Genomic DNA, 24320 nt, shown 5'->3' with positions numbered 1-24320 from the left:
AACGAGCAAAAATAGCTGCTCGACTCATTAAAAAAGCCACCAAGTCGAACCAAGTTTCTAGCTAAGGGCAGCTCCAGTGCCGGTTCAACTCATGCCGTCCAAGGAATTCGAACACAACTTCAATTCGATGGTTGCAGTGTTGAAATCGATGTGCGGGACCTAGATTGCAATAAAAACAGGCAAAAGGACAGTGCTATCTCTATGTATTGCACAACTTTTGTCCGTGTAGCTGAATTTTTTATTCAGCACAATTCGAACAGAGAATAGTATTCGATCTTTGATGTCAGACGCTACGGTTTGACTACGTGCTCTGTTTGTTTTGTATCGACTATTGTTCGATTTTTTGAACACTGGAGCTGCTCTTAGCGTGCAGCTCTATTCGGAGGGATCAGCATAAGCTACGGTAGCAGTCCAAATCCATGCACTCTCGTTCCCCGACGAAGTGGGTGACTGTTATGAGCTGCCTGCCAATCTTCGAAGCACGAATCTTGATGCAAAACCTTCTTCATTCTCGGGTATACGGATAGGGTGCGAACTGCGAACAGAGCATCTTCTTCCTTCTCAGAAACAACAAGCAGAGGGGCCAAGCTGCCGCCGAGGAGATGGCCATGCCCACCTTCAACCTAACTCCCGGCCTGCCACCGGTCTCCCGCCTCTGCTTCGGTTCCTCACCCCGTCTCCCTCTCTCTTTCTACCTTTCTCTCGATGGTGGATCTGCGCTGACTAACTGCCGGCGTGTGTGCGCGATTCGGCAGGGACGATGACGATGGGGGAGCAGAGCGGGGCGCCAAGCTCGCTGCGCCTCCTCGACGCCGCCTTCGACGCCGGAGTCAACTTCTTCGACTCCGCCGAGATGTACCCGGTCCCACAGCGCAGTGAGACCAACGGGCGCAGCGAGGAGATACTCGGGCGCTGGCTGCGGGCCCGCCGGGCCCCGCGCGACCAAGTCGTCGTCGCCACCAAGGTCACCACCGGTCAACGCTTCCCCTTCTCCTCCTGGCTGCTGCGAGTTGCTTTGCTTCACTTGCTCGCGCTGTGGCAGTACCGCAGTAGCACTGAACTGAACTGAACTTTGCGTTGGGCGGAGCACAGGTCGCCGGGCCGTCCGGCCAGATGACGTGGATCCGCGGCGGGCCGACGTCTCTCGATTCGCAGAACATCACGGTGGCAATTGATGATAGGTGATTAACTACTAGACATTTCTTTGCATTTTTGCTACAAAGTTCATTCTGTTCTTGTCCTCTGATACTTGTCGGTCTGGTTCATTGGTCACTGATGAGTTTTATCTTTTGTGGGTTTTTAGTAGGAAAGGTTGTCCCTTTTTTTCTCGGGGCTACTGTTAGTTTTTAATTCTGATTACATAGGACTATATAGTCACTGAAATCTGAATGATGATACAGCGAAGCAATGGAGGAAGAATTGTTTTGCCTCGGTTGTTAAAATCTGAAATCTGAATGTGTATTATGTCTCTTGTTCTTCTTGTGCAGTTTGCGCAGGCTGGGTATGGATTACATCGACCTCTACCAGATACACTGGCCCGATAGGTCTCTTTAAGAGCTTGCGTTCTTACCTCCAACCTTTTTGCTTGTTGTTTTCTCCGCATCCTGAAGTCTTAACCGGGTATCTTCTGCTGCCAGGTATGTTCCTATGTTTGGGGAAACAGAGTATGACCCAAGCTGCCAGTACACGTCTGTTCCAATGGAAGAACAGCTTGAGGCTCTTGAAAGAGCCATAGATGCTGGCAAGGTATGTCATAGAGGTGTTGTTTTACTTTCAATTTAAATGTTCAGAGTGCGTCAGTTATTTATGAATTGCCGGTGCTAGATCAGGTACATTGGCCTTAGTAACGAGACACCATATGGCCTGATGAAGTTTCTACAGCTGAGCAAGGATTTTCAGTTGCGCTCCAAGCTACTGACCTTGCAGGTAATTAGCCAGTGGGATCTAATTCACATGTTCGGTACTCCAATCACTCCCCTGACTTCTTCTCTTGTATTTTTGCAGAACTCATATAACTTGCTGTGCCGCAATTTTGATTCTGGATTGGCAGAATGCTGCCATCACGAAAGGTATGCCTAACATGTTTTTATGTTCAAAAGCCCTGTATTTGACTATAATCTTCAATAACTATACTAGTGACTACTGACAAATATTGCCATTTTCTTTAATTTCAGAAAACAAAAAGGGCAGTACCATCTGAAAACTTACTTATGATTAATAAATTTACCAAATTGTATTCAGTTTTCAAAATTCTGTACAAATTCTTTCTGAACTTCCATTGTTGAACAATGGCACTTGCAGAATCAGCTTGCTGGCTTACAGCCCAATGGCAATGGGTATACTTTCAGGGAAGTATCACTCATCTGGTGACTATGGTCCACCAGATGCAAGAATGAATCTTTTCAAAGGTACTTATTTTTTTATTTTTAATAGCTACAAAGCCTGGTTCGTCACTCTTTTCTTTTAGTTGGTTCCACCATGTCATTACTCTTAGTGCTCCTCCTGTTTTGTAGGGAGATACTCTGAAGGTGAATCCCGATACAAACTTCAGAGCCCCAAAGTGAAATTAGCTGTGAAGGTGTGTAAATGATTTCTTTGGTGTGGAAAACCCTTTTTAACTACTTACACAATATATCTTTTGTAATATCTAGGAATACGCACAAATTGCTGTGAAGTATGGTATTTCTCCAGCAACCTTAGCAATAGGTAAGTTACCTCAACAATTCTGTTCAATGTAAAGTCACATTCGTTGACCGTTAACTGCTGATCCTTTTGCTCATCCTGCTGTTGCTTTCAGCATTTGTATTGAGACACCCACTTGTGGCATCAGCTGTTTTTGGTGCTACAAAATTATGGCAGCTTTATGAGGTTCTTCAGGCAGCTAGGATCCATCTCCCTGAGGAAATTCTTGTTGAGATCAATGATGTTCATGCAAGATACCCTAACCCTTGCCCATAAAATTCTTAGTAGGAATCTTTTTTGTTTGTTGATTGCAATGTCCATATGATTAAAAATTTAGGATGTCGCTGCAATTTTGTTAGAGCTGAGTTAGCCATCACATTCATTCTTTCTAGCTTTGTCAATGTTTTCATGGATTGTCCAAGACATCAAATAATTTTTTTATTGACCATATTCAAGGGAAAAGACTTCATATACTACCATTCAAGGGATTCAGATCCTTCGTGATAGTATGTGTCGAGCCATCCCTTTTTCCATGATCCTGTTCTTTAGAATTTTCTCCATACTCAGAAGAATGTTCAAGGTTTGTGTTAATTCAAATCATCTTAAATTTAATCAAGTATATATAAATGTACGAATATTTTGTGATACGAATATGTATTATTAGCATATTCATCATGAATTTTTTTCATAATATATCTATTTGTCATCATCTATTCGGATAAAGCTAGAATGATGCTCTTGATGGATGCAGTAGAAATTTGCTACAACAAACTAATGTGGCATTGTCACTTTATTATTTGCTCTCATGACCTGAGTCACTGGATTGTAGTTGGATGGATGATAGTCGTTTGCAATGCAGAGGACCAATCATTGCATCTCCACCGCAGAGGAACAGTCACACTGATAAGTGATAACACTGCAATGACTGACTAATTGTTTTCTTGAGTTCCCGTCCAGTGAGAATCTCTGCAGTGTCTCAAGCTTATCCATTGCCTGTACTGATTTCTCTTTCATTGTGTGTGTGTGTGTGTGTGTGTGTGTGCGCGCGCGCGCGCGTGCGTGCGTGCGTGCGTGTGTGTGTGTGTGTGTGTGTGTGTGTGTGTGTGTGAGTGAGAGAGAGAGAGAGAGAGAAACGTTTACTGATTCCTCATGGAACAAATTTAAAGGCACTAATTCATGACAAGAATCGCCCACTCATTTTCTATTCGAGCATCAGGTGAACAAAGCTTTTGATGGATTCACACACCATTTATGCACAAATTTCTGCTTTCGCAAAAAAAAAATTACTTTGCAGGATTGATGCAAAATCGACGATCGTAGCCGCCACATGACACGGCCTTCTTCGCTGAGTAGGATCACACCGGCGGCGCATCATCCGGTGCATCTGCTGCCGCCGTGAGCTTCCCACCAACTTGCTGCGGCGAGACCTGGCACCGGCAGAGGGGGCACGTGGCATGCGAGTGCAGCCACATGTCGATGCACCCCACGTGGAACAGGTGCCTGCACGCCGGCAGCTGCCGCACCATCTCGCCGTCCTCGACGTCCTCCAGGCACACGGCGCACAGCGCGCACCTCCCGGACTTGCTGCCGCCGCCGCCCTCCCCGCCGCACGCGCCAGGGCGCGCGTAGGCGAACGCCGGCAGCGCGTCGATCGCCGCGTCCACCAGCCCGCACGCCGCCCTCGCGCGTGCCGCCGGCGCCACCGTCGTCGGCAGCGCAGGAGCCGCCCCGGCCCCGCCTACCCCGCACCACCGGGAGACGCAGCCGGCGGCGCCGAACACCACCCCGGCCGCGCCGGCGAGCGCGCACGCCTTGACGATGCTGACCGTGGCTGCGAGGATGGTGAACAGGAGCAGCGACGCCGTGGCGACGACGATGCCGTAGCAGGCGAGGGAGCCGTCGCCGGCGTGGGGGCTCGGCGGCGGCCGCCGGCGGTGAAGGCTCAGCATCCGTGAATGCAAACGTAAAGCCACCCAAATTGAGGTGTCGTCACGACAGCACGACACGAGGTTGCCATGTCGAGGCGTCGTGGCGGCAAGAAATAGGCGGCTGGTGAGTGCTTGGACTCTGCGGCGAGCCGGCGGCGTTCAGTCTCCAAAATTCCAATCCACAGCGACGAGCGCTGCAGGTTTGGGCCCGAGGTATTGGCGAGCTAGCTGGTGGTAGCCGCTGTTTTTGGTGGTTTGATTCGAATTTTTTGTTTTGATTCCGGCCGCTTTTAGCTGATCTTATCTTTACACATTGGTCAATGGCTCGTTGATTACACGACGGAAAGTAGCTTTTGTTTCGGCTGCCTCAGATTAAGCTTTCAGAATCCACAAGTCAAAAAACGAAAGCGACTGAAAGACTACAGCAGACTCGGCACTCAGTAATTCAGTACATTTCTTGCACAGGAAAAACTTTGGGGATGGATATATAAAAAACAGTTTTTTCGTTGTCTGCGACTGCGAGTTGCTTGGTTTTTATTTTAATTTGCTATTTGTAAGCTGCCTGGTTTATTAATGTTGGCTGTTGCTTTCAGATTACTGTTGTAAATGGAATGGTTTTGAAGATCAACCTATTTGCAAATTCAAATGGGCATGAGCTCGAGCCTACACTGGTTCGTCAAACCGTGCTCCCGCACGAAATAATAATTTTAAAATTATAGTTATTTTAAAATTAGATTCCCTAGATAATAATCAAAATTATTTATCTACAATTATTTTACTTATTTAATATTCTTACAATACTCTAGTTTTGTTTTATTTTAATTGGTAATTACTCTATATAGTTGTCATCTGGATTCATACTTTTTCAACTTATAACGCACCTCCGTACTTTGCGTTTAATAGTGAAAATCAATATTTTTCATCGTTTACTTCCATACAAGTATAAATGGTCGACACGGTGACACACATCATGCATATATACGTGAACTTAGTATTCCTATACAATCATATATTTGTTTACTTTTGGATATTTTTGTATAATGAACATGCAGATTATTAGATTAAACTTAGTTGCTTATTTTAGGTTGTTTTAATAATGACAAACATTGTATTTTAGATACAAATTTAGAAAGATATTTTAAGATATTTTTATAATGACATGTATGGATAATTTAGACAAAGATTCTGGGTTACTGTAAATTAGAATATTTTCACTATGATTATTAGAGTCTACAGGACTGATGCCTATATATTTTTTTATAATTTTCTAGTGCGTCTTGTGAAAATCAATGCGCGGTCTCCAATTTTTTGAAAATAAGAGTATATGGCTTACTATCAAAATGTTTACCTTGAGATCTCTCTCATTTATTAAATATTCTAACACAATACTTATATAGATATATAATTATTATCTTCAACCGATTGTGATATACTTTAGCTAGTAATTACTCTACAACATTTTTATCTATATTTAGAATCTTTTTTCACTTTGCATGGCAGGTATGCGCTTGAATTTGTTTAATGGACTCTAAATTTGAGCTATATTTTCACATAAAAATCTATACTCTCATCACTTCCTCTACATATTTATAAATGGTGAAACACATCATGTGTATATAACTTAATTATTTTTTTCTATATAAATAGTTTAAGAATAGATAATTTAAAATCATATATTGATGTACCTCTAGGTATATTTTTGATGAAGGAGTTTTGGATTCAAATTTTCAATACTGGCATATGTGGGTGATTTAGATATAATTATTTTTTATAATGTTAGTGGTGGGAAATCTAGATATAAATTTAAGGGGTTATTTTAAATTATTTTTTATAATGGCATATGTGGGAAATTTAGATAAAGATTAGGGGGTTACTTTAATTTATTTTATATAATGGTAGAGGTGGGTAATTTAGATGTAGATTTAGGGGTTACTTTAGACTATTTTCGTAATAGCATAGGTGGGTAATTTTTTATAAAATATAATAAATCCAATGGCTATGATGATTGAGCCTAGCGAATTGATGGCTAGATGTTTTGCTATTTTGAGAGAATTTCTAAAATTTCTCTTTTTTTTAAGTGTCCACTTAGAATTTCTAGGTGACTCCATGTGAAGGCTTTAAAAGGAAGCTCCAATTAGTAAATTAGTAAATAGTAGGAAGGCTTCTAAACTTGTGACTCGTACCAAGTGATTTTTTTTATGATTTAGTTTACTGAAATGATATTATGCCGCTTTCTCTACGATGATCGGTTACACTATCCTTGGCTGTAGTCATTAGTCCTGGAGCATTTCTGAAGTGAACTTGTATCTATCCCAACATTCATCACGTGCCAAATTTCCTATTATATAAACGATGGAGTACGTACCCGCATAAGAATAAACAAATTGCACCAAACAAAACCACTCTTCAAATCTATATCTATCTCAACATTTCATCACGTGCCAAATTTCCTATATGCACAAAATGTCCAGATTAAGAATATAACAAAAAGGGCTATTTAGTATTTACTACACCTTAGAGTTAAACCTCCTTGCACTCCATTTTTTGTCCATATAGAATCTCGAATCAATGGTTGGATCCAATCCATCACTTTCCCTATCATCCCTTCCCAGTTGTTTCATCCACTCACTACATGGAGACCCAATGCCCCAAGACCGCAGTCTCTTTGGCGGCGCCTGAGCGCGGTTGTCCTCGTAGGACACCGCATCCCCACCCAGCTTCAGTGGCGTCCCCAGTGCCAAATCAATACATCTTTTTTCCTATTATGATTTTCCCATTTTCTCATCCACTCGCCACATAGAGACCCAACACCCGCAGGCTGCAGTCCCTTTGGCGGCGCCGAGCGCACCGCATCCCCTCTCAGCTCCAACGGCGTCCCTAGTGCCAGATCAATCCATCTCCCATCTCTTTCCCTATTATCCCTTTCCCATCTGTCTCATCCGCTCACTAGACAGAGGCCCGACGCGCATAGGCCGCAGCTCCTTTGGTGGCGCTCGAGCGTGGTTGCCCTTGCGGGACGTCGCATCCCTGCCTGACTCCAACAGCGTCCCTAGTGCCAGATCAATCCGTCTCTTTTTCCATTATTCGTTTTCCATCTGTCTTATTGGTGCGCTCTGCAGAGGCCCAACACCCGCATGTCCTTTGGCAGCGCCCGAGCGCAGTCACCTCCACGGGACATTGCATCCCTGCCCGGCTCTAGCGGCGTTCCCAATGTCACCACCGGCATAAGCAATGCCATCTCCGCCGTCGCTCACCACCTATGTCAACGCTAACTAATTGAAGCTCGATGCCTCAGCCACTATCACCTTGCAATGGGGGTCCACCACCACCTGGCGTGTGGCGCCCTCGCTGTCGACGTATCTCCCTCGAGCCACCGCCCACTACCCAGCAGCCCCAAAGCTCCCTCCAGATCCGTGACACTGAGCTTCCTCCCCGAAACCCCCAACCCTAAGATCCCGTCGGAGCTTGCTGAGGTTAGAGAAGAATGGAAAAGTTTGTATGTTGGACAGAAATAAAACACTTCAATGTGATACAGAAAATCCGGAACTAATCACAACAGGCAGATAATGTGGCCCGCCGTAAAGTGCAGGGCAAATGTATTCTTTTGGAAAACCACTCTAGAAATCTGGCGAAGGGAAAGCTCAACACCGGCGGCAACACGTCACGCGACGACTGCGCCGCCCCCGCGGTCACGGTTTTCTCAGCGCATGCCTGCTAGCTGCACGACGTCGCGTCGGCACAGCGGGCACGTCGTTTGCGAGCGCAGCCACATGTCGACGCACTCCTTGTGGAACAGGTGCTCGCACGCGGGCAGCCGCCGCACCGCCTCGCCGCACTGCACGTCCTCCAGGCACACCGCGCACAGCGCGCTGCCGCCGGGCTTGCCGCCGTTCCCAACATCGTCATGGCACTCGTACGTGAACGCCGGCGGCACGTCGGTCGCCGCCACGCCAACGCGTTGGCAGGCGCACCCGGCCGATGCACCCGCGGCATCGCCATCTCGCCGTGCGCCCCTGGCGCGTAGTGACATCCTCGTCCTGGCGCCGGAGGGCAAGAACCAGCCGATTACGCCCAAGAACACCATGGCGAAGCAAGTGGCGGCACCGGCCTTGAGCACGCCGGCCGTGGCCGCGACGACGCAGAAGACGAGCAGCGACACACAGGACACCACGACGCCGTAGCAGGCTCGGCACTCGATGTCGTCGTTAACGGCTGCGGCCGAACTCGTCAGGGTCATGCTGCCACTGCTCATGATTGTGCCGTCGTCTCTAAGGGTGACAGGGTTTGTCTCTTGCCATGGTTGCACGGTGGCTACGGCAAGAAATAGGGCTTGAGCGTGTGGGGCTGCGCTGAGGAAAGGATAGTGCTCGATCGCTTTGGGAACCGCCACTGCGACTCTGCGAGCGTGCGCCCGGTTTGGCCACGAGGTTTTCAGGTTTTTCTGACTCTGATTGCCAGCCAACGACCGCATTTTTGGGCCTGTGCAGGCGTCTGTGGAGGAAAGAAATAAGCTGTGCGGCGGTATTCGTCTGTTGTCTGTTGCGGGCGCAAATCACAAGGGAAATAAGATATTGAGACCTAGCCTACCATGATGCCTTCTAGCCAAAGGTTCCTTTGTTTTTGGGAAAGACCTTCTAGCCAAGGTTCTAAATAGCCAGCTACAGCTCCAAGATGGATACATACGTGAACGTTTTTTGAAAAAAAAAAACTTTTTTTTCCATTAGATCTGCACGATCTTGTTTTCCACTTTTTTTTTATATCTGTAGGTTGCCTGGTTTATCCGTCTGCACAGGTTAAACGTTTATCACTGTTAGCTGTTGCTTTCATATTACTGACGTGCTCGCTCTGCAAATTACTTGAATAATGAGAGCTTGAAGGCCAACCTACTCCCTCGCTCCGCAAATTACTTTTGCAACATAAAATGGGCATGAGGTCGAGCCGACGCTGAATTTGATGATGCTTCTAAATCTATTGCCAAATTTTATCCTTGTGGCTGGTGACAAGTGAAGTTTTTGTGATTTTAGTTTATTGAAATGATATCATGCTGCTTTGCTCATTTCAGATTAGGAGGATAGAACTTGCTGATCGATGACAATGTTATATTCTTGGCAGTTGTAATCTTCAGAGTGTTGTCGTCTTAGAAGCAGACCTGTATCCATCTCAGCATTCACCATGGACCAAAGTCCATATACGAAGTTATGAAGAATGATGTACCCACATAAGAAGAGTAACGAAAGCTAAGAGCATCTCCAGCTGTCTCCATTTCCCCAATCCAACTATTATATTGAGAGTGTTTGTAAAAAACTAGTGCTCCAGGCTCCAGCAGGTCCCCTTTATCTTTCCCTTTTCCCAATAATTATTGGAACAAACCAATAATTCATCCTAACTTTTTCAAAATAAAGGGAGAGTTGTGACTCTCCCAAAACGGTAGTTGGGTTAGGATGAAATTATTGGGGAACTGCAAAAGCAACTCTTCCAAAAACAATGAATGAGATATTAGGATATCCCAATCAACTAGTTATTAGGAAAGATTTATTAGGGAATTGCTGGAGATGCTCTAATACGCGATGTCCCATTCTTATCACTGAATTTTAGGTCCAATCAATGAACGCAGTGACTTTTCCAACTGCGGTGAGAGCTTCAGTTAATGTTCGGAGTTTGAGTTTCGGAGATGAGGGTTGTGGCCGGGAACTGATGGAGGCGCTGGAGGGATGGCTGCCAATGGCAGGCATTGGGTGGGCCTCTATTATACACCGGCATAAATGATTTATTCGTAACATTCATTTGTGACTTGCATGAATAAGCCGATATATACGAGAGTCTCTCTAGTAGCGAGTTTTCCTAATCAAGCACGGTCCCTTCATTATTTTTCTTATCCAGCCCTCTGAACTTTAAAATATTTTAATCTAAAAGAACAATAAATTCCGATTTTAATTCACTTTGCAGAAAACAAAGCCGGTGTGTCACTTTTAGAAAACCCCTACCATGTGGTGTGCTTGGCCTTCGGACCATAGCTTATATATATATTATTTTCCTATGCTATTTTACCTCTTCTCTAAAGCGCCGCCCACACCTCGGTCCGTCGCTGCTCACTGCTTTTGCTGCCACTGCCTGCCTCCTTCCCTTCTATCCTCATTCCAGGACTCGCATCTTGCGATGTTGTGGCCCCACAGACCTTCCTCTACCCCGAGCAACACCACGGCCCAAAGCATTAGATGGACCCCTTCATGTTGTTCTATGTAAGTTTGGTCAAAATTAGATAAATTTGACTTAGAACTAGTGTTATCCTAAACGCTAAACCGTAAACAGTCGGTCACTCTTTATTTAGTGTTTAGATGGTTTAAACGGTGTTTAAGCAGAATTGAATGGTCTAAACAGTTTTGCACTTTATCACTAATTTATACATAATCATGCTTATAAAAGATTAAGTATTCTAGAAAGTATATACATTTATGCATATAAAAGACCAAGTACATATATTTATGCATGCAACAAACCAAATATAAATATTTATTTATGGAAAAACTTAAGTATATATATTTATGGAAGTAAGAATTCAAGTGGAATTGACAGTGGTCATCTAAATAGTGTATTAAGGGCACGTACAACAGTTTAGACAACGGCTGTCTATTTGATTTGCCATGTCAGACACAGACAGCTAAAAAGACAGCTTGTACAATGAGCCGTCTATTTAGCTGTCTGCAAGCTATTTAATTCATTCATAAAAATAGTGATCAAGTGTACATTTCATCTTTGTAGCTATTTTGTGGTGTAACTTTTTGTTTCATTTAAGTCCCCTCTAGATTAAGAGACAGCAACTTTGTATCGCATAGTGACATGCTCGGGCACGCATACGTCCACTGCAAGTTAACTTTCGTGAGCATAGCTATCACAAAGTGCAGAAAATTGCAACCCGTCCATACTCTGTAAATTGCAACCCGTCCATAGCTATCACAAAGTGCAGAACATAATGACATAACACAACTATAGCTTCAGAGATCATATTGCCTCAGTTGTAATCTGAAAATAATTTCTTCTTCAAACACTTCATTGTATTTGCATGCTCCAACTTATCTTCATTGGACATCAATGCTACATCAATTGCGAGAAGGCGGTTATATGTCTCAAACATCCTAGCTTCAACTTCTAATTTTCTTGCCTCCCTTTGCGCCTCTGTTGCCTCCTTTTGCTCCTTTGCTGCTAGGTGGGCAAGCTTTGCTTGTTCAACCTTCTCGGATGATAGCTTCTTTTGTACTTCCAATACCTTCAGCCGGTTTGCATGTTCATCAGCCTGAATTTTTTCAAATGTATTCAACTCCTCAAGATCTATTTGGTCAATATCCTTCCCTTTGGCTTTCTTTTCAAGTGCTGCCTTTTTAGCTTTTTTTTGCCCCATGGCATTTTGGGATTTCTTCCATATCCTCCAGATCTACATGGTTCATGTTCTCTCCTTCATTATCCTTATCTGAACTCTTCCTTTTGCGTGCTTGTTTCAACCCATTGTTATATGATATCCACTTTGCCTCATTTCGGATAGTGTACCATACCTCCATCAACACAAAATGCCCCAGCTTGAGATCTTTGTTGTCTTCTACGTAGAAAGCATGGGCCTTATCAATCCGCATCTGATCATTATACCCACTAGTAAAAACCCTTCGAGCCTTCAACCAAGCATTATGGAAGAGGTCAGTCCACTTATTAACCTTATGCCAACGGTCCTTCGCTTGCTTAGCATTTCTTCTCCTATGACTTGGGGTTGTCTCATTGTAGGTGTCAGCAACATCATACCAATATTGTTCATTCTTCCTATCATCACCTATGGTTGAGTCCGTTGAATTGTGCAGCCATGAGCTCATCTATAATATTATCAAGTAGATTTATCTTAAAGAAATTGAGACAGTGAATGAGAAAATAGAAATTAGCATGAAAATGCACTAAAAGCTCACTAGCCTGACATCTTCTTCTTGTGTCCAAAGGATTCGCTTCTCAGTCCTAGGTAACTCTAAGTCATCCCCGCTGTCAACAGTCACATACTTATTTCTTTTGGTTGATGAAAGAGGAGTGCCTATTTCTTCTTCTGATGGTGTATCTTCCATAGTGCGCGGCGGCTTGAATGGGGCAAACTGAGCATGACCCCCAACAAAATGAAAATTTTGAGACATATGAGGTTGGATAAAGTTTGTGAAGCCACCAGGAGGTATAGGACTTTTATCCCTGCAAAAATTTACATGCATAGGGAAACTTTCAATTGCTTGAATTCTTGACACTGAATGATCCATGTGTTAGCAGAAAAATGCAGTTGATGCCGTCAGCTCAGATAAAATTAGAAGTAATAGTTCTAACAACTAAAAAAAATCTGACAGCGTTAGAGCAGGGAGCTCCAGCCTCCAGGTGTTGCCATACTCACGACGCCTTTAGTATTGCACAAGATGCAGATGTTGCAGGCTTCAACTGCACTAAAAAAATGCAGTGAAAGCTGCAGAACAGTTCAATTTGAAGTAATTTGAACTAATGTTGACTAGTAGCAAGCACTCATTACACAGGGATGATTTCTCTCTGCTCGCTCGCAGGTCACACTGTCACCACCCTATACCCCAATAACACCTGCACCAGCCTTGAATCAAGGTGGCTCAACAGCTAGTCATCCACAGCCTTATAATGTAAATCAACGACATGCGACTGCAAATTATGTAGCTCCATGGGCACAGCCCCAGTCTCAAGCTGCAGGCATTCAGCAACAGACACCATCCCAGTCACAGTTGTCGTACAACTCATTGGGCCTCCCAGGACAGCATGGCTTACTCCTATGTTTGATATGTTGCAGGCTTCAACTGCACTAAAAAATGCAAAAGGATGGTAACAAAGAAAGAATGCTAGTAAACATGATACTAGTTCATATGTCCTGCTATTCCTGATTATTCATTTCATTCAACTGTTAGGTAGCACTCTTTAAGTTCCGGGCAGCATATATGTACCTTTGCCACAAATAAACAAACAAACGCTGCAAGGAGAGCTAAAAGTAACTGGAGATCACATTAGGATGGTATGGCTTCAAATGAAAGATGGTATGGCTTCAAATGAAAGGTGTAATTTCAGAAGTAATTTACCATGTCGCTGGATCAGAAGATTGAGGAAAGCTCCACGGTTGAGGCATGGAGCTTTGACGGGCGCCGGCGAAGAAGCTGCCAGAGCTATTGAAGAAGCAGCTCCCGTCGGCGAAGGAGGTCGGTGAAGCTCCAGGTACACCCGCACCGTTCTGCTCTGGCTGAGGTGCGGCGAGGCCCATACTCCCCAGCTCCGGAGCCGCCGTAGGTCCCCCAACGGGCTTCCGCATCTGCGCCGCTGCAGCTCCAACGGTGGGCTTCCCAATCGACGACGAGGACATGGGTCCCTTCCGCGACTGCACCACTCTCCTCTGCCGAGACGACTCCGCCTTGAGGAGCTCTCGCCCCGCAGCCGCCGCCTGCTTCTCTTCCTGCCGCATTGCCGCTTGCTTCTCTATGGACGGCTTAGGCTAATCTAATCCCTCGAGTCTTGCCTTGAAAATCAAAAGGATTAACAACAGTTCTGCATCCACGTGGATCTGAAGTCAATTTGGCAAAATCTATTTCACATTGAAATCGAAATGCAGGCGCATGGTGTGGGGCTTTACCTTGGAGGCGCGGTCGGCGGGGTTGGCCTGGTGCTTGCCGGCGTTAGCGGCGGCGGGAGGGGCCGGGGGCGGGGGCGGAGGCGGGGCGCGCGGACGGCGGCGCGCGCGGTGGGGCAGCCGGACGGCGAGCTGGGACCTGGGAGGGCGCCGCTGGGGAACCCGGATGCGGAGGCGAAGGGGTGGCCGGGATCCGGGACGCGGAGCGGAGATTTAACTGGAGGAACGCGCGAATCCGCTTGGCGGGACGACTTGCACGCGGCAGCGGGAAGGAAAAAGCGCGCGCGCGCATCCGATCCGCCGTCGCCGTCGACGACCGGAAGCTGGTCCTCCAGCGCGCTTCGGAGCCGTCTCCTTGCATCGGAGCACGCGCTGGCACCGTAGACGAACGAAGCGACGGCAAGCCCCTCTTTCTTTATTTAATGTTGTCCACGTAGACCTCCTCAGCTGATGTGGCAATAAAAAGACGAGGGCCGTCTGTGGGTTGTACGTGCCCTAAACAGCCGTTTAACCTGTATAATGGTATTTAATTCCGTTATGTTTAGACCGTTTAGCCCTTTAATCCCATTTTTTAACCATTTAAACTTGTTTCCGTTTAATGTACCATTTACAACCTCCGTTCACTGTTTAGACGCCGTTTAAACGGCCATTTAGGCAAACACTACTTAGAACAAACTCAAAGTAAATACCAATTTGGGACAGAGAGAGTATGCTACAAATCACAACAGACAAACAATGTTCAGTACAATGCGTTCTGCTGGAGCCACCATTGAAATCTAGAGAAGGAAAACTACACCGGCGGCAACACATCACCCAGCACCCGCGCCGCCGCCGTCACGGTTTTTGAAGCGCATGCCAGCGGCAAGAGGTCGCACCGGCACAGTGGGCACGTCGTGTGCGTCCGCAGCCACATGTCGACGCACTCCTTGTGGTGGTGCCCGCAAGCCGGCAGCCGCCGCACCGCCTCGCCACGCTGCAAGCCCTCCAGGCACACCGCGCACAGCGCGTTGCCCCCGGGCTTGCCGCCGCCCTCGGCATTGGCGGCGCACTCGCACGCGAACGAGCTGATGACAGGCGCACCCAGCCCGCCGCAGCGCCGATGCGCCCTCGGCATCGTCACCTCGCCCCCTCGTCGAGGCGCTTCCGGGCACCAAGCAGCCGATGACGCTGAAGAACACCACGGCGAAGCCGGAGACAGCGCCGGCCTGAACGAGGCCGGCCGTGGCCGCGAGAGCGCAGAAAAGGAGCAGCGACACAAAGGCCACCACGGCGCCGTAGCAGGCTAGGCACTTGACGCCGTCGTCGTCACCTCCTGCGCTCGAGCTCGCTGTGGAGAGCATGATCGTGCTGCCACTGCCACTGCCTCTGCGTCCTGGCACGCTTGCCATGGTTGCACGGTGGGCGCGGCAAGAAATAGTCAGAGCGCGCGAGATTGATCTGGAAAAAGGATAGTGCTTGATTGCTGTAATTAGGAACTGCTACTGTGAAGACAGACGGCGAGCGTGTGCGCGGGGTTTTTGGCACAAGGTTTTCCTGTTTCGGCTCTGATTACTCGCCAAGGGCCACCGTTTCGGGCCAGTGACAGGCGTTTTCTTTTTCCTTTTCGGGAAGCTTGTGGCAGGCAGGTGTTTGTGGAGGAAAGAAAGCTGCGCGCGGTATTCGATTGTTGGTTGTCGCTCTCAGCAAATCGTAAGGGAAGGAAGATAGACCTAGAAAAACATTACCAAATCTAGGCACCTAGTTAGTCATTTGACTACCAAATTCTAGCAAATATTTATTTTCTTTAAAAACACAACATGATTATATTATAAGAAACATTTTGAAGACAAATTTAGACATAGTTTCCAGTTTCCAATGCAACCTTAGATTTGAACTTATGTGTTTAAGGTTAGGTGATATTTTCTCCCATTTTTTCTGCTGGATGCATGTTTAATTTTGCAGAACAAAAATGATGTGATATTCGTTGTATGAATCATTTCTACATGTATATAGGAAGAAATATAATTGAGTGGGCTGTGGAGCCAAGAAACACTATTGTCAAGGTTCTCTGCAGCAATGGCTTGCGCATCACATATCTCTGGTCTTCCTCCCAGGTGCGCACCGAGAAAAGAAGTTAAACGTGAATTGAGGCGAGGAATTACATAAAGATGGAAACACCTTGGACATATCACTTGAACAATATATAGGGGCAGCGATATTTGTGGTAACATCTTAAATACATTACTTAGATACATGGGGAAGGACACATCAAAAATGGCAATGGCTTGATATAAGTTGAATTCGATGGAGAAGAGAATACGGTGTAGCATTGGGATGGTTTTTTAGCACCTCGTCCTTGGCGCGGGACGTCCAAATCAGACCCTTAGGGTTGACAAACAAACAAATGCAAGTTTACTTATTAAAATAAACACTTTACTTTAAATATACAAGGTGAGTTTTCCTTAATAACGTTAGGTCTAAAACATCTATTATGTTAGTACTTTGACAGCAAATTCAGTCTTCATGTTCACTCTTAGAGCCTAGAAATCTGTTCTAGTAGTATCTAGCCTGCAAAAGAAGCACCCACGCTAGCTCCAAACACCCAGAACTTACCATGTCAATAGCAAAAAAAAAAAATCAAAATTGTTCACCACTGCCATTTAAAACAGTAACCAAAAATACCCCTATACTTATGTACAATTATCGACCTTGGCCATCAGTAAAAACTTGATCCAAAATCCTCATAGTATTTGGACAATAGAAGAAGCATCCATGTTTGCTCTTAAGGCTTAGAAATTATCACGTTAATGGGAGGAAAAATAAAAAAAATTATCCACACTGCCACTATGAAAAATCAACTCAAAATACTATTTACATATTTATATCTTTCCCATTATTGGAGAAAAGAGGAAATGCAAAATTATCCATCACTGAAGTTACAAAGGAATTAACCCAAAGTACCATTATAAGTATTTATTAATTTCCCATCATTGGAACATTGGAGAAAAATTAAAATTAAAATTTTCCATCACTACCATTATGAGAAAATGAACCTAAAGTACACTTTTTCTTTTTTGTGAATTTCCCACCTCATAAGTAATTAGTCCAAAATATTCCTCCACCTATTCATAAATTACCCACTGCTGCCATAAAATGGTATGTAAACATTGCTATGCATGCTTCTTGTTATCCATGCCTACCATATATTGAAAGGAAAATTTGCAAAACTACACTTGGAAGTAAGTGGAGTTTTGGATACACATAGAGTTAAACTGAATGCTAACTTTATATATGTCTAGGGTCAAGGTTCATACATATAGTGACTTCATTAGTAAATAACAGAACAATATCTATTACAAAGTGATTACCTAATACAAAATGATCCGAGGGTCTAGCACAAAAGATTGCATGACAACGACAGCTATTGTGGTGTAGGCACCATCTTCCACGAGCAGTCTACCGGGGCACGCTAGCCTAGAACTCCAAGTCTTCATGAGGTAAGTCTTTTCTCTTGTTCTTATTTGAGCTGCAACAGGAGGACAAGGATCAAAGAGGAAGGGTGAGTACAATACCTAGATGTTCTATGCAAGTATGAGAAAAATATGGCATGCCGAGGCTTTAATTAATGGTCTTCGGAGTACGAATTTAAGTTGGTCAAATTTAATTATGTAAAAGTCTTTCACCTTACCAGGGGGCACATTTCAGCCCGACTATCTTAGCGAACAATTCAACCCAACTTTCCAAAAAATTAGGGTCAAACAACATACCATCTAGGTCAAATACCCTTGCCTTGGTCACCCTATGCGACCCCCTTCTAGGACGCCCACGGTAGCTAATATAAATATTAACATAGGATAGCATCAATACTATACGAACTTTATGAACAAAAGAATTAAAAATTTAACTCGCCTTTACTGAGTAAGAAAGTGACCTTTAGCACTATAGCATCAAATTTCAAAACTCATACAATGACAGATTCCACACTATTAGAAAATTGGGCTTTTGCCATGGTCAAAAAGCCTTGCAATATGTCAAAATTATCGCAATATATGCATACAGCAACAATATTAAAATCGTGGTCAGCTATTGCAATTAGTAGTGTGGTCTAAAACTTTCCACATATTTTTTACATTTTGTTACAATAGTTGTTAATATTTTAATGACATACAATTGGCAACAATTACAACAATATAATCATGGAAATAAAAAATTATATTGCCATAGTTTTAGTAATTGGTGGCAGTAATTATTTTTTCTGTGATATATTTTGTGGCAAAAAAGTAATTAGAAATTAAAACTTAAAATTGTTTTGTGTTGGCATCAAACCCAATACCTCCACTACACTAGAGCCACTTTTGTTGTCTATTTTATTTGCTAATAAATTTTTTTTATCCTCACCCTTCACAATCTAAGAGTACAATGCATTGTTGTCACTTTTGTTGTCTATTTTATGCATTTAAGAGTACAATAATTGTTGTCTAAAAAAGAGTTTAAAGTTACAATCCAAATTATCTTTTGATGTAAATTATAGTAGAAAATGCATAAACTTCCAATATAAGTGGCTGAAGTTTGTAATAGAATAATAGATCTATTCATATCATGGAAAAATATAGGTGTCCACTCAAGAGCAAATACAAACATTGAAACTTATTCTTTCTTCATTTATCTCAGGTGACGTAGATGGGTTGCCATTTGATTGATTAGCCAACATTGCTGCCCACTCCACAAAAATGGAAGGAGAATACTTGGTGTTAGACAAGATATAGTTTACTCTACGGATGTTATAAAGAATAGTAGTGATGAAGTTGGAGATGAACACTATGTATCCAAGTGGATGATCATCGAGATGGATGCAACAAAACAGATAGAAAAAAATCTGACATATATGATCACCATGCAGACTTCGACAGAGAGAAGGAACACAGACAAAGCTATATATATTCTAGCTGCACAATTCCGCACGACCCAATACTCCGCCCCCCTAACTTATAAGTTTACAGCGCGTCACATCTTCTACTCTCCTTATTCAATACACATTCGACCATTAAGTGTCTTGGAATTTAGGTTCCAAAGAGTTGCTGTCACCAACATCGACATGATGATGGCTTCTAGCACAAAAGAAAAGAACAAAGATAACGTTATGCAGATACCATTATCACAAAATAAAGAAATGATGATGACCTAAGAGAGTGATATTGTGTGTTTGAATCTGCTACTAATTCCTTGTTGCACATCAAACATGATTTTTTTTTTGAGATAATTGCTTCAAATTTATGAACATGGAACAATACAACTGAATTGCTTGCAATTTATGAAAATGGAATGATACATATAGCTTGGAATGTAATAGAGAAGAGCAAACAATCAATAAACAACAAACTAAAACAATATAGTGCGCATAGCAAACTATTACAGATATAAATTCTCCAATTAAAACATATTTTGATGACATATTTTTTTCTCATGTTGTACTTATGATAGCATATTATTATCAGTTTAATTCAAGTTTGTTGAGGAACTCCACGATGTTATTGTTCCATCCCCTTGCGCAGGCCGGGCAGCCCCTCCGGCCACCGTCCCTGCACGGGCAGCGTCACCCGGCCGCCCCACGCGTGCGCGTACGCCACGTTCACCGCGCAGGTCTGCCTGTAGAAGGCCGCGCACGAGGCGCCGAGCAGGAACGCGCGTCGTACACGACGGCGCGCACGGGCTGGCCCCGCCCCGCCTCGGAGCGGAGGAGCTCGTCCAGGTAGGCCTGCACGTCGCCGACCTCGGCGTAGCCGAGACGGTCGCAGCCGTCGGAGAAGGCGGCAACGTGGACTGTGCCGGCCTGCGGCGTGCCGGATCCGAGGGCAGAGCGGGCCACCGCCAGGGTGCACCGGACGCCCCGTTGGGTAGCGAGCCGCTAGCCGAACTGGAGGAGCGGGTTGATGTGGCCTTGGGCAGGGTACGAGAGGAGGAGGATGTGGATGCTGTGGTCTGATGATCCTGTCATTGCTAGAGCTGCCTCGATCGGTCACTGCTTACACTGTGGAGTGAGGGATTCTTGCTGAATTGGTGCTCGGATCGGTACAACGTTGGACGGCTATTTATAGGAAGATGAAGGTTTGATTAATTGGCCTCGATTATTATATTAGTCGAAGAAAAAATTAGTAGCAATAATCTTAGGACTTGTGGAAATATCAAGAACAGCTGCACAGCTCCAATCCTATCCACACTGCGGTGTCCTTTTAACTTCATTAAGCACAGCTTACATCTTTACACTCGATAGGCGGCCTCGCTCTTTTTTCCACGCTGACCTACTTTGATCGACACACGGATGGGACCATATGTCCTTTTGCATACGCAGCATAGTTTGGAAAACGAATGCGCGCCATCAGCTCATGCACACAGGGGCACGTCCGGTGCGAGTACAGCCACATGTCGATGCACTCCACGTGGAACAGGTGCCTGCACGCCGGCAGCTGCCGCACCATCTCGACGTCCTCCAGGCGCACCGGCCGAGCACTTGTCGCAGCGAATCCCGGACTCGATCGAGGTCTCCACCGCCATCAGCCCATCACCACGCTCTCCGCCATTGATCGTGTACGCGAACGTCGCGGCAGCGCATGGATCGCGGCCTTGGGCAGCCCGAACCGGCGCTGCGCCCGTGCGGCACCCGCTGCCTCGTTCTCGGCGCTGGCCGCGAGGCAACCGGCGACGCCGAAGGCGATCAGGGCAAGGCCGCCGAACGCGAACGCCATCCAGACGCTGACGGAGGAGGCGAGGGCGCAGGACAGGATCGGAGCAGCGCCAGCGCGTTGTTCACCGGTGGATCAATGAGCGGCAGAGAAATACGGTGGTTGTTTGACGTACGTGTCATTATATTTCTGGTCAAGCACGTTTCAGGCGCCCGCCGTCTGCTAATTTTTTTTTTATCGTGGAGTTGTCGTCGTGGGAATGGTAAATGATTTTGTTGACGCTGACGAGAGAGCGCGCGACGGTGAGCGTTTGCCGGCTAGGCATCGCCGGGCAGCGGGCAGGGTAAAAGTACGGCAACGGACATGCCAGCAAGAGCCTAATCTCTGCTCAACGGAATAACATTGCCACCCGCTTGTGAAACGCAATCGAGAAGGAATGTTAAGTGCTCCCCCGTGTAGTCTGGAAACTACCGGTCGATCCGACCACACGCGCCCACGCCCCGAACACGAACAGCCTGCCACCTGCTCCCTCACACGCCAGACACCACCATACACCGTTCCACGTCTTGTCCATCTCCTGCCCCTCCTCTCCTCCCATTCTCTTCTCTCTTTCCTCACCTTCCAACCATCCGTTCCCTTTTCCCCAGATCCGGCAGAGGGGCCGGCGTCCCCAGGCCACGGTGATGGCGGGCGACGAGTGCGTCGCGGCTGTTGGCGGCGGGCATGGGTGCGCGACCCAAGCAAGCTTGCCGGGCAATGGGGAACTCCCCGCAAGGTAGCGGCGGCACGCCTGCCGGGAGCGGCAGCAGCATGCCGGGGCGAGCTCTCTCGCCGGGGGAGGCGGCGCGCATGCCTCCACAGCGAGCTCCCCCGCCAGGAGCGCCGGCGTTGGGCCGACGGAAGCTCGCCTGCCGGGAGTGGCGGCACGCGGGCCTCCTCGGCGAGCTTGCTCGCTGGGAGCGGCGGCCGAGGCCGGCGGCGGCGATTTTTTTTTCAAATTTTTTCTCTCTAAATTTTGCTTGTATATTGTTTCCACAAATCTTTGTTCCTAAATTTTACTCACAGTTATTTGTTTTTCATAACATCTTTCGTAAAGTTTTCTAAAAAAATTTCTTCAAAACTTTTTTCTAAATGTTTGTTTTCCAAATTTTTGTGAAACTTTTTTTCGTAAAGTTTTGTTTCACAAAAGTTCATATAAATTTTGTTTGTAAAAGTTTTACACGTTTCTGCACGTCACCACGAACCACGAGGGCTGGGAGCGCGTGGTGAGAGAACGCACCAGGCAGACTGTCAGGGTTGTCGGGGCATCGATCGGATGGTCCGTCCAGTTGTCCGTAAATGAGTAGTTCTGTTTTTTTGATTTTGCTCTCCCTCACTCCTACTACTCGATATCACTATTTTGCTGTCTTAGATAATGTTGCCCATCTAGTAGCGTACCTCACACAATGCCCACCTACCCTTATACATGTCTCAAGTTGCTGTCTTTGATAATATTGCCTATCTGGTAGCGTACTTCACACCATGCTCACGTGCTCCTATACATGTCTCCGGTGGACTACCGTTGGATCCATGCTCATCTTTGCGCTATCCCCTAACAAGTTTTTAACCACCCTCACCGTGTATGTTCGAATATCCTCCTCCTCACATGGCTGGTGATACCCCACCTCTCCCTTCGTCACTTTTGTTGCACACCATCCATCTCTCCTGTGGGGTGAAAAATCATCTTTAGCTATCTTATTTCATCTTTTCAGTCATTTCAATTGAACCAAAATGTATGATGTATTAGAATGAATACAATCATACTTCGCTAACTTTAATTTAATTCTAGCAGTGATCATTTCTCTTGAAAAATAAACTAATGCAGTATTTTAGGTATTTTTATTGCCATTTTAAGAGTAAAATACATCAGCGGTCACTGAACTTGTCTTGTTGTGTCATCTGGGTCCCTAAACTCTCAAAATACATTTTCAGATCCTCAAACTTGTCGCAAGGTTTTATCTGGATCCATAAACCCTCAGAGTCCAAACTTGTCCTCGGGTTTCATCGGAGGTTCTAAACGCTCAAAATATATTTTCACATATTAAAATTTGTTAGATATGGCCGATGGCAATGCTTCCTCCTCGCTCGTTACCTTCACAACCACATTATGCTAGTGATCGTGCATGTGTTGCTTGGTGCTGGATTAGGGGATCTTAAAATTCACTTTGAGAGTTTTGAGAGTTTAAGGACTCGAATGATATATGAGACAAGTTGGGGACCTAAAAATTTGTTGTGAGAGTTTAGAGCTATGGATGACATCTCGTGACAAGTTCAGGAACTATCCGTGTATTTTACTCGCCATTTTAATTATAAAATAAGTAGTGGCCAAACTGTCGTATTAGAGACCATGGCGATGTTCGTAATATCGTACATTTACAGAGAAATGAATTATTTGTCAAGAGAGAACAAATGACGGATTTTTTTAAAGTCTCAGCCTGCTATGCTTTCGACTTTGAAATACTAATGGGTTGGGATTCGCTAGTTGATGACACTCCCTGTTCCCAAAAGAATTCCATGCCTCAACAACATGAGCAACGATCACCGTGTCAAGTGTCACCTAATTAATCTACACAGACCTTGCGCACACACAGCTGCATTCTTAGTCTCTTATACATGGCATTTGTTTACATAATCACACTAAGCTGGTTACACCGGCGGCAACTCATGATGATCATCAGACGACTCCGGCGCCGCCTCTGCCGCAGCATCTTTCGGTGTCACCTTAGCCACCGGCGGCGAGACGACGCAGCGGCACATCGGGCACGTCCGGTGCGAGTGCAGCCACATGTCGATGCACCCCACGTGGAAAACGTGCCTGCACGCCGGCACCTGGCGCACCATCTCGCCGCCGCGCACGTCCTCCAGGCACACCGAGCACACCACGCAGCTCGCGGCGGCCGCCTCACCTCCACCGCCGCCCGCCTCGACCGGGCACTGGAACGCGAACGCCGGCGGCGCGTTCACTAGGGCGCACGCGTGACCCGGCACCGCGGGGCCGGTCGCCGCCGTGACCGTGACGACCACCAGCTCCGCGCTCGCGCCCCGCCCGCTCCGGCGGAACCACCCCTTGGGCGCGAAGCAGCCGGCGACGCCGAGCAGCAGCGCGGCCAGGGCGGCGTAGGCGAGCGCCTTCCAGACGCTGACGGACGCGGCGAGCACGCAGAAGAGGAAGATGGTCACGCACACGACGGCGATGCCGTAGAAGGGGTTGTAGCCGTCGGCCTCGATGTCCTGGTCACCGCCGTCGACGACGGAGCTCGCCTGGAGCCGGTGCCTCGGGTACAGGTTGAGCATGGTGATGGTGATCGGCGAGATCGTATAGGAAGCTGGTTCTCGAGCTTATTGCTCTTGCTTCTAATTAGC

At 46.0% G+C, this 24320-nt stretch overlaps 4 protein-coding genes and 3 pseudogenes across 4 annotated transcripts; 1 reads left to right on the top strand and 6 right to left on the bottom strand.

Annotated features, from left to right (window-relative positions):
- The first annotated feature begins 443 nt into the window (after positions 1–443).
- LOC117841519 (uncharacterized) lies at positions 444–3218 on the top strand. Its single transcript, XM_034721910.2, has 11 exons — positions 444–663; positions 756–964; positions 1093–1181; positions 1488–1544; positions 1638–1746; positions 1825–1926; positions 2005–2069; positions 2302–2408; positions 2514–2578; positions 2652–2706; positions 2798–3218. The coding sequence occupies exons 1-11, from the start codon at positions 603–605 to the stop codon at positions 2956–2958; spliced, it is 1080 nt and encodes a 359-aa protein (XP_034577801.1). The 5' UTR covers positions 444–602; the 3' UTR covers positions 2959–3218.
- A 641-nt stretch (positions 3219–3859) lies between these two features.
- On the bottom strand, positions 3860–4903 carry LOC117841520 (uncharacterized). The gene has a single exon (XM_034721912.2). The coding sequence runs from the start codon at positions 4629–4631 to the stop codon at positions 4038–4040; it is 594 nt and encodes a 197-aa protein (XP_034577803.1). The 5' UTR covers positions 4632–4903; the 3' UTR covers positions 3860–4037.
- Positions 4904–8156: 3253 nt separating this feature from the next.
- LOC117847062 (uncharacterized) lies at positions 8157–9032 on the bottom strand. The gene has a single exon (XM_034728217.2). It carries the CDS (start codon positions 8860–8862, stop codon positions 8311–8313), a length of 552 nt encoding a protein of 183 aa, XP_034584108.2. The 5' UTR covers positions 8863–9032; the 3' UTR covers positions 8157–8310.
- A 5182-nt stretch (positions 9033–14214) lies between these two features.
- LOC140221289 (uncharacterized) lies at positions 14215–15647 on the bottom strand (annotated as a pseudogene).
- A 4119-nt stretch (positions 15648–19766) lies between these two features.
- LOC117841524 (UDP-glucosyltransferase UGT13248-like) lies at positions 19767–20273 on the bottom strand (annotated as a pseudogene).
- A 264-nt stretch (positions 20274–20537) lies between these two features.
- Positions 20538–21029, bottom strand: LOC117847052 (RING-H2 finger protein ATL39-like; annotated as a pseudogene).
- A 2348-nt stretch (positions 21030–23377) lies between these two features.
- On the bottom strand, positions 23378–24320 carry LOC117847046 (uncharacterized). Its single transcript, XM_034728196.2, has one exon. It carries the CDS (start codon positions 24249–24251, stop codon positions 23604–23606), a length of 648 nt encoding a protein of 215 aa, XP_034584087.1. The 5' UTR covers positions 24252–24320; the 3' UTR covers positions 23378–23603.

This window comes from Setaria viridis, chromosome 1 (genome assembly GCF_005286985.2).
Source record: "Setaria viridis chromosome 1, Setaria_viridis_v4.0, whole genome shotgun sequence".
NCBI lineage: Eukaryota > Viridiplantae > Streptophyta > Magnoliopsida > Poales > Poaceae > Setaria > Setaria viridis.
The sequence above is the reverse complement of the archived record's forward strand: the minus strand, read 5'-3'. Positions and strand labels throughout refer to the sequence as shown.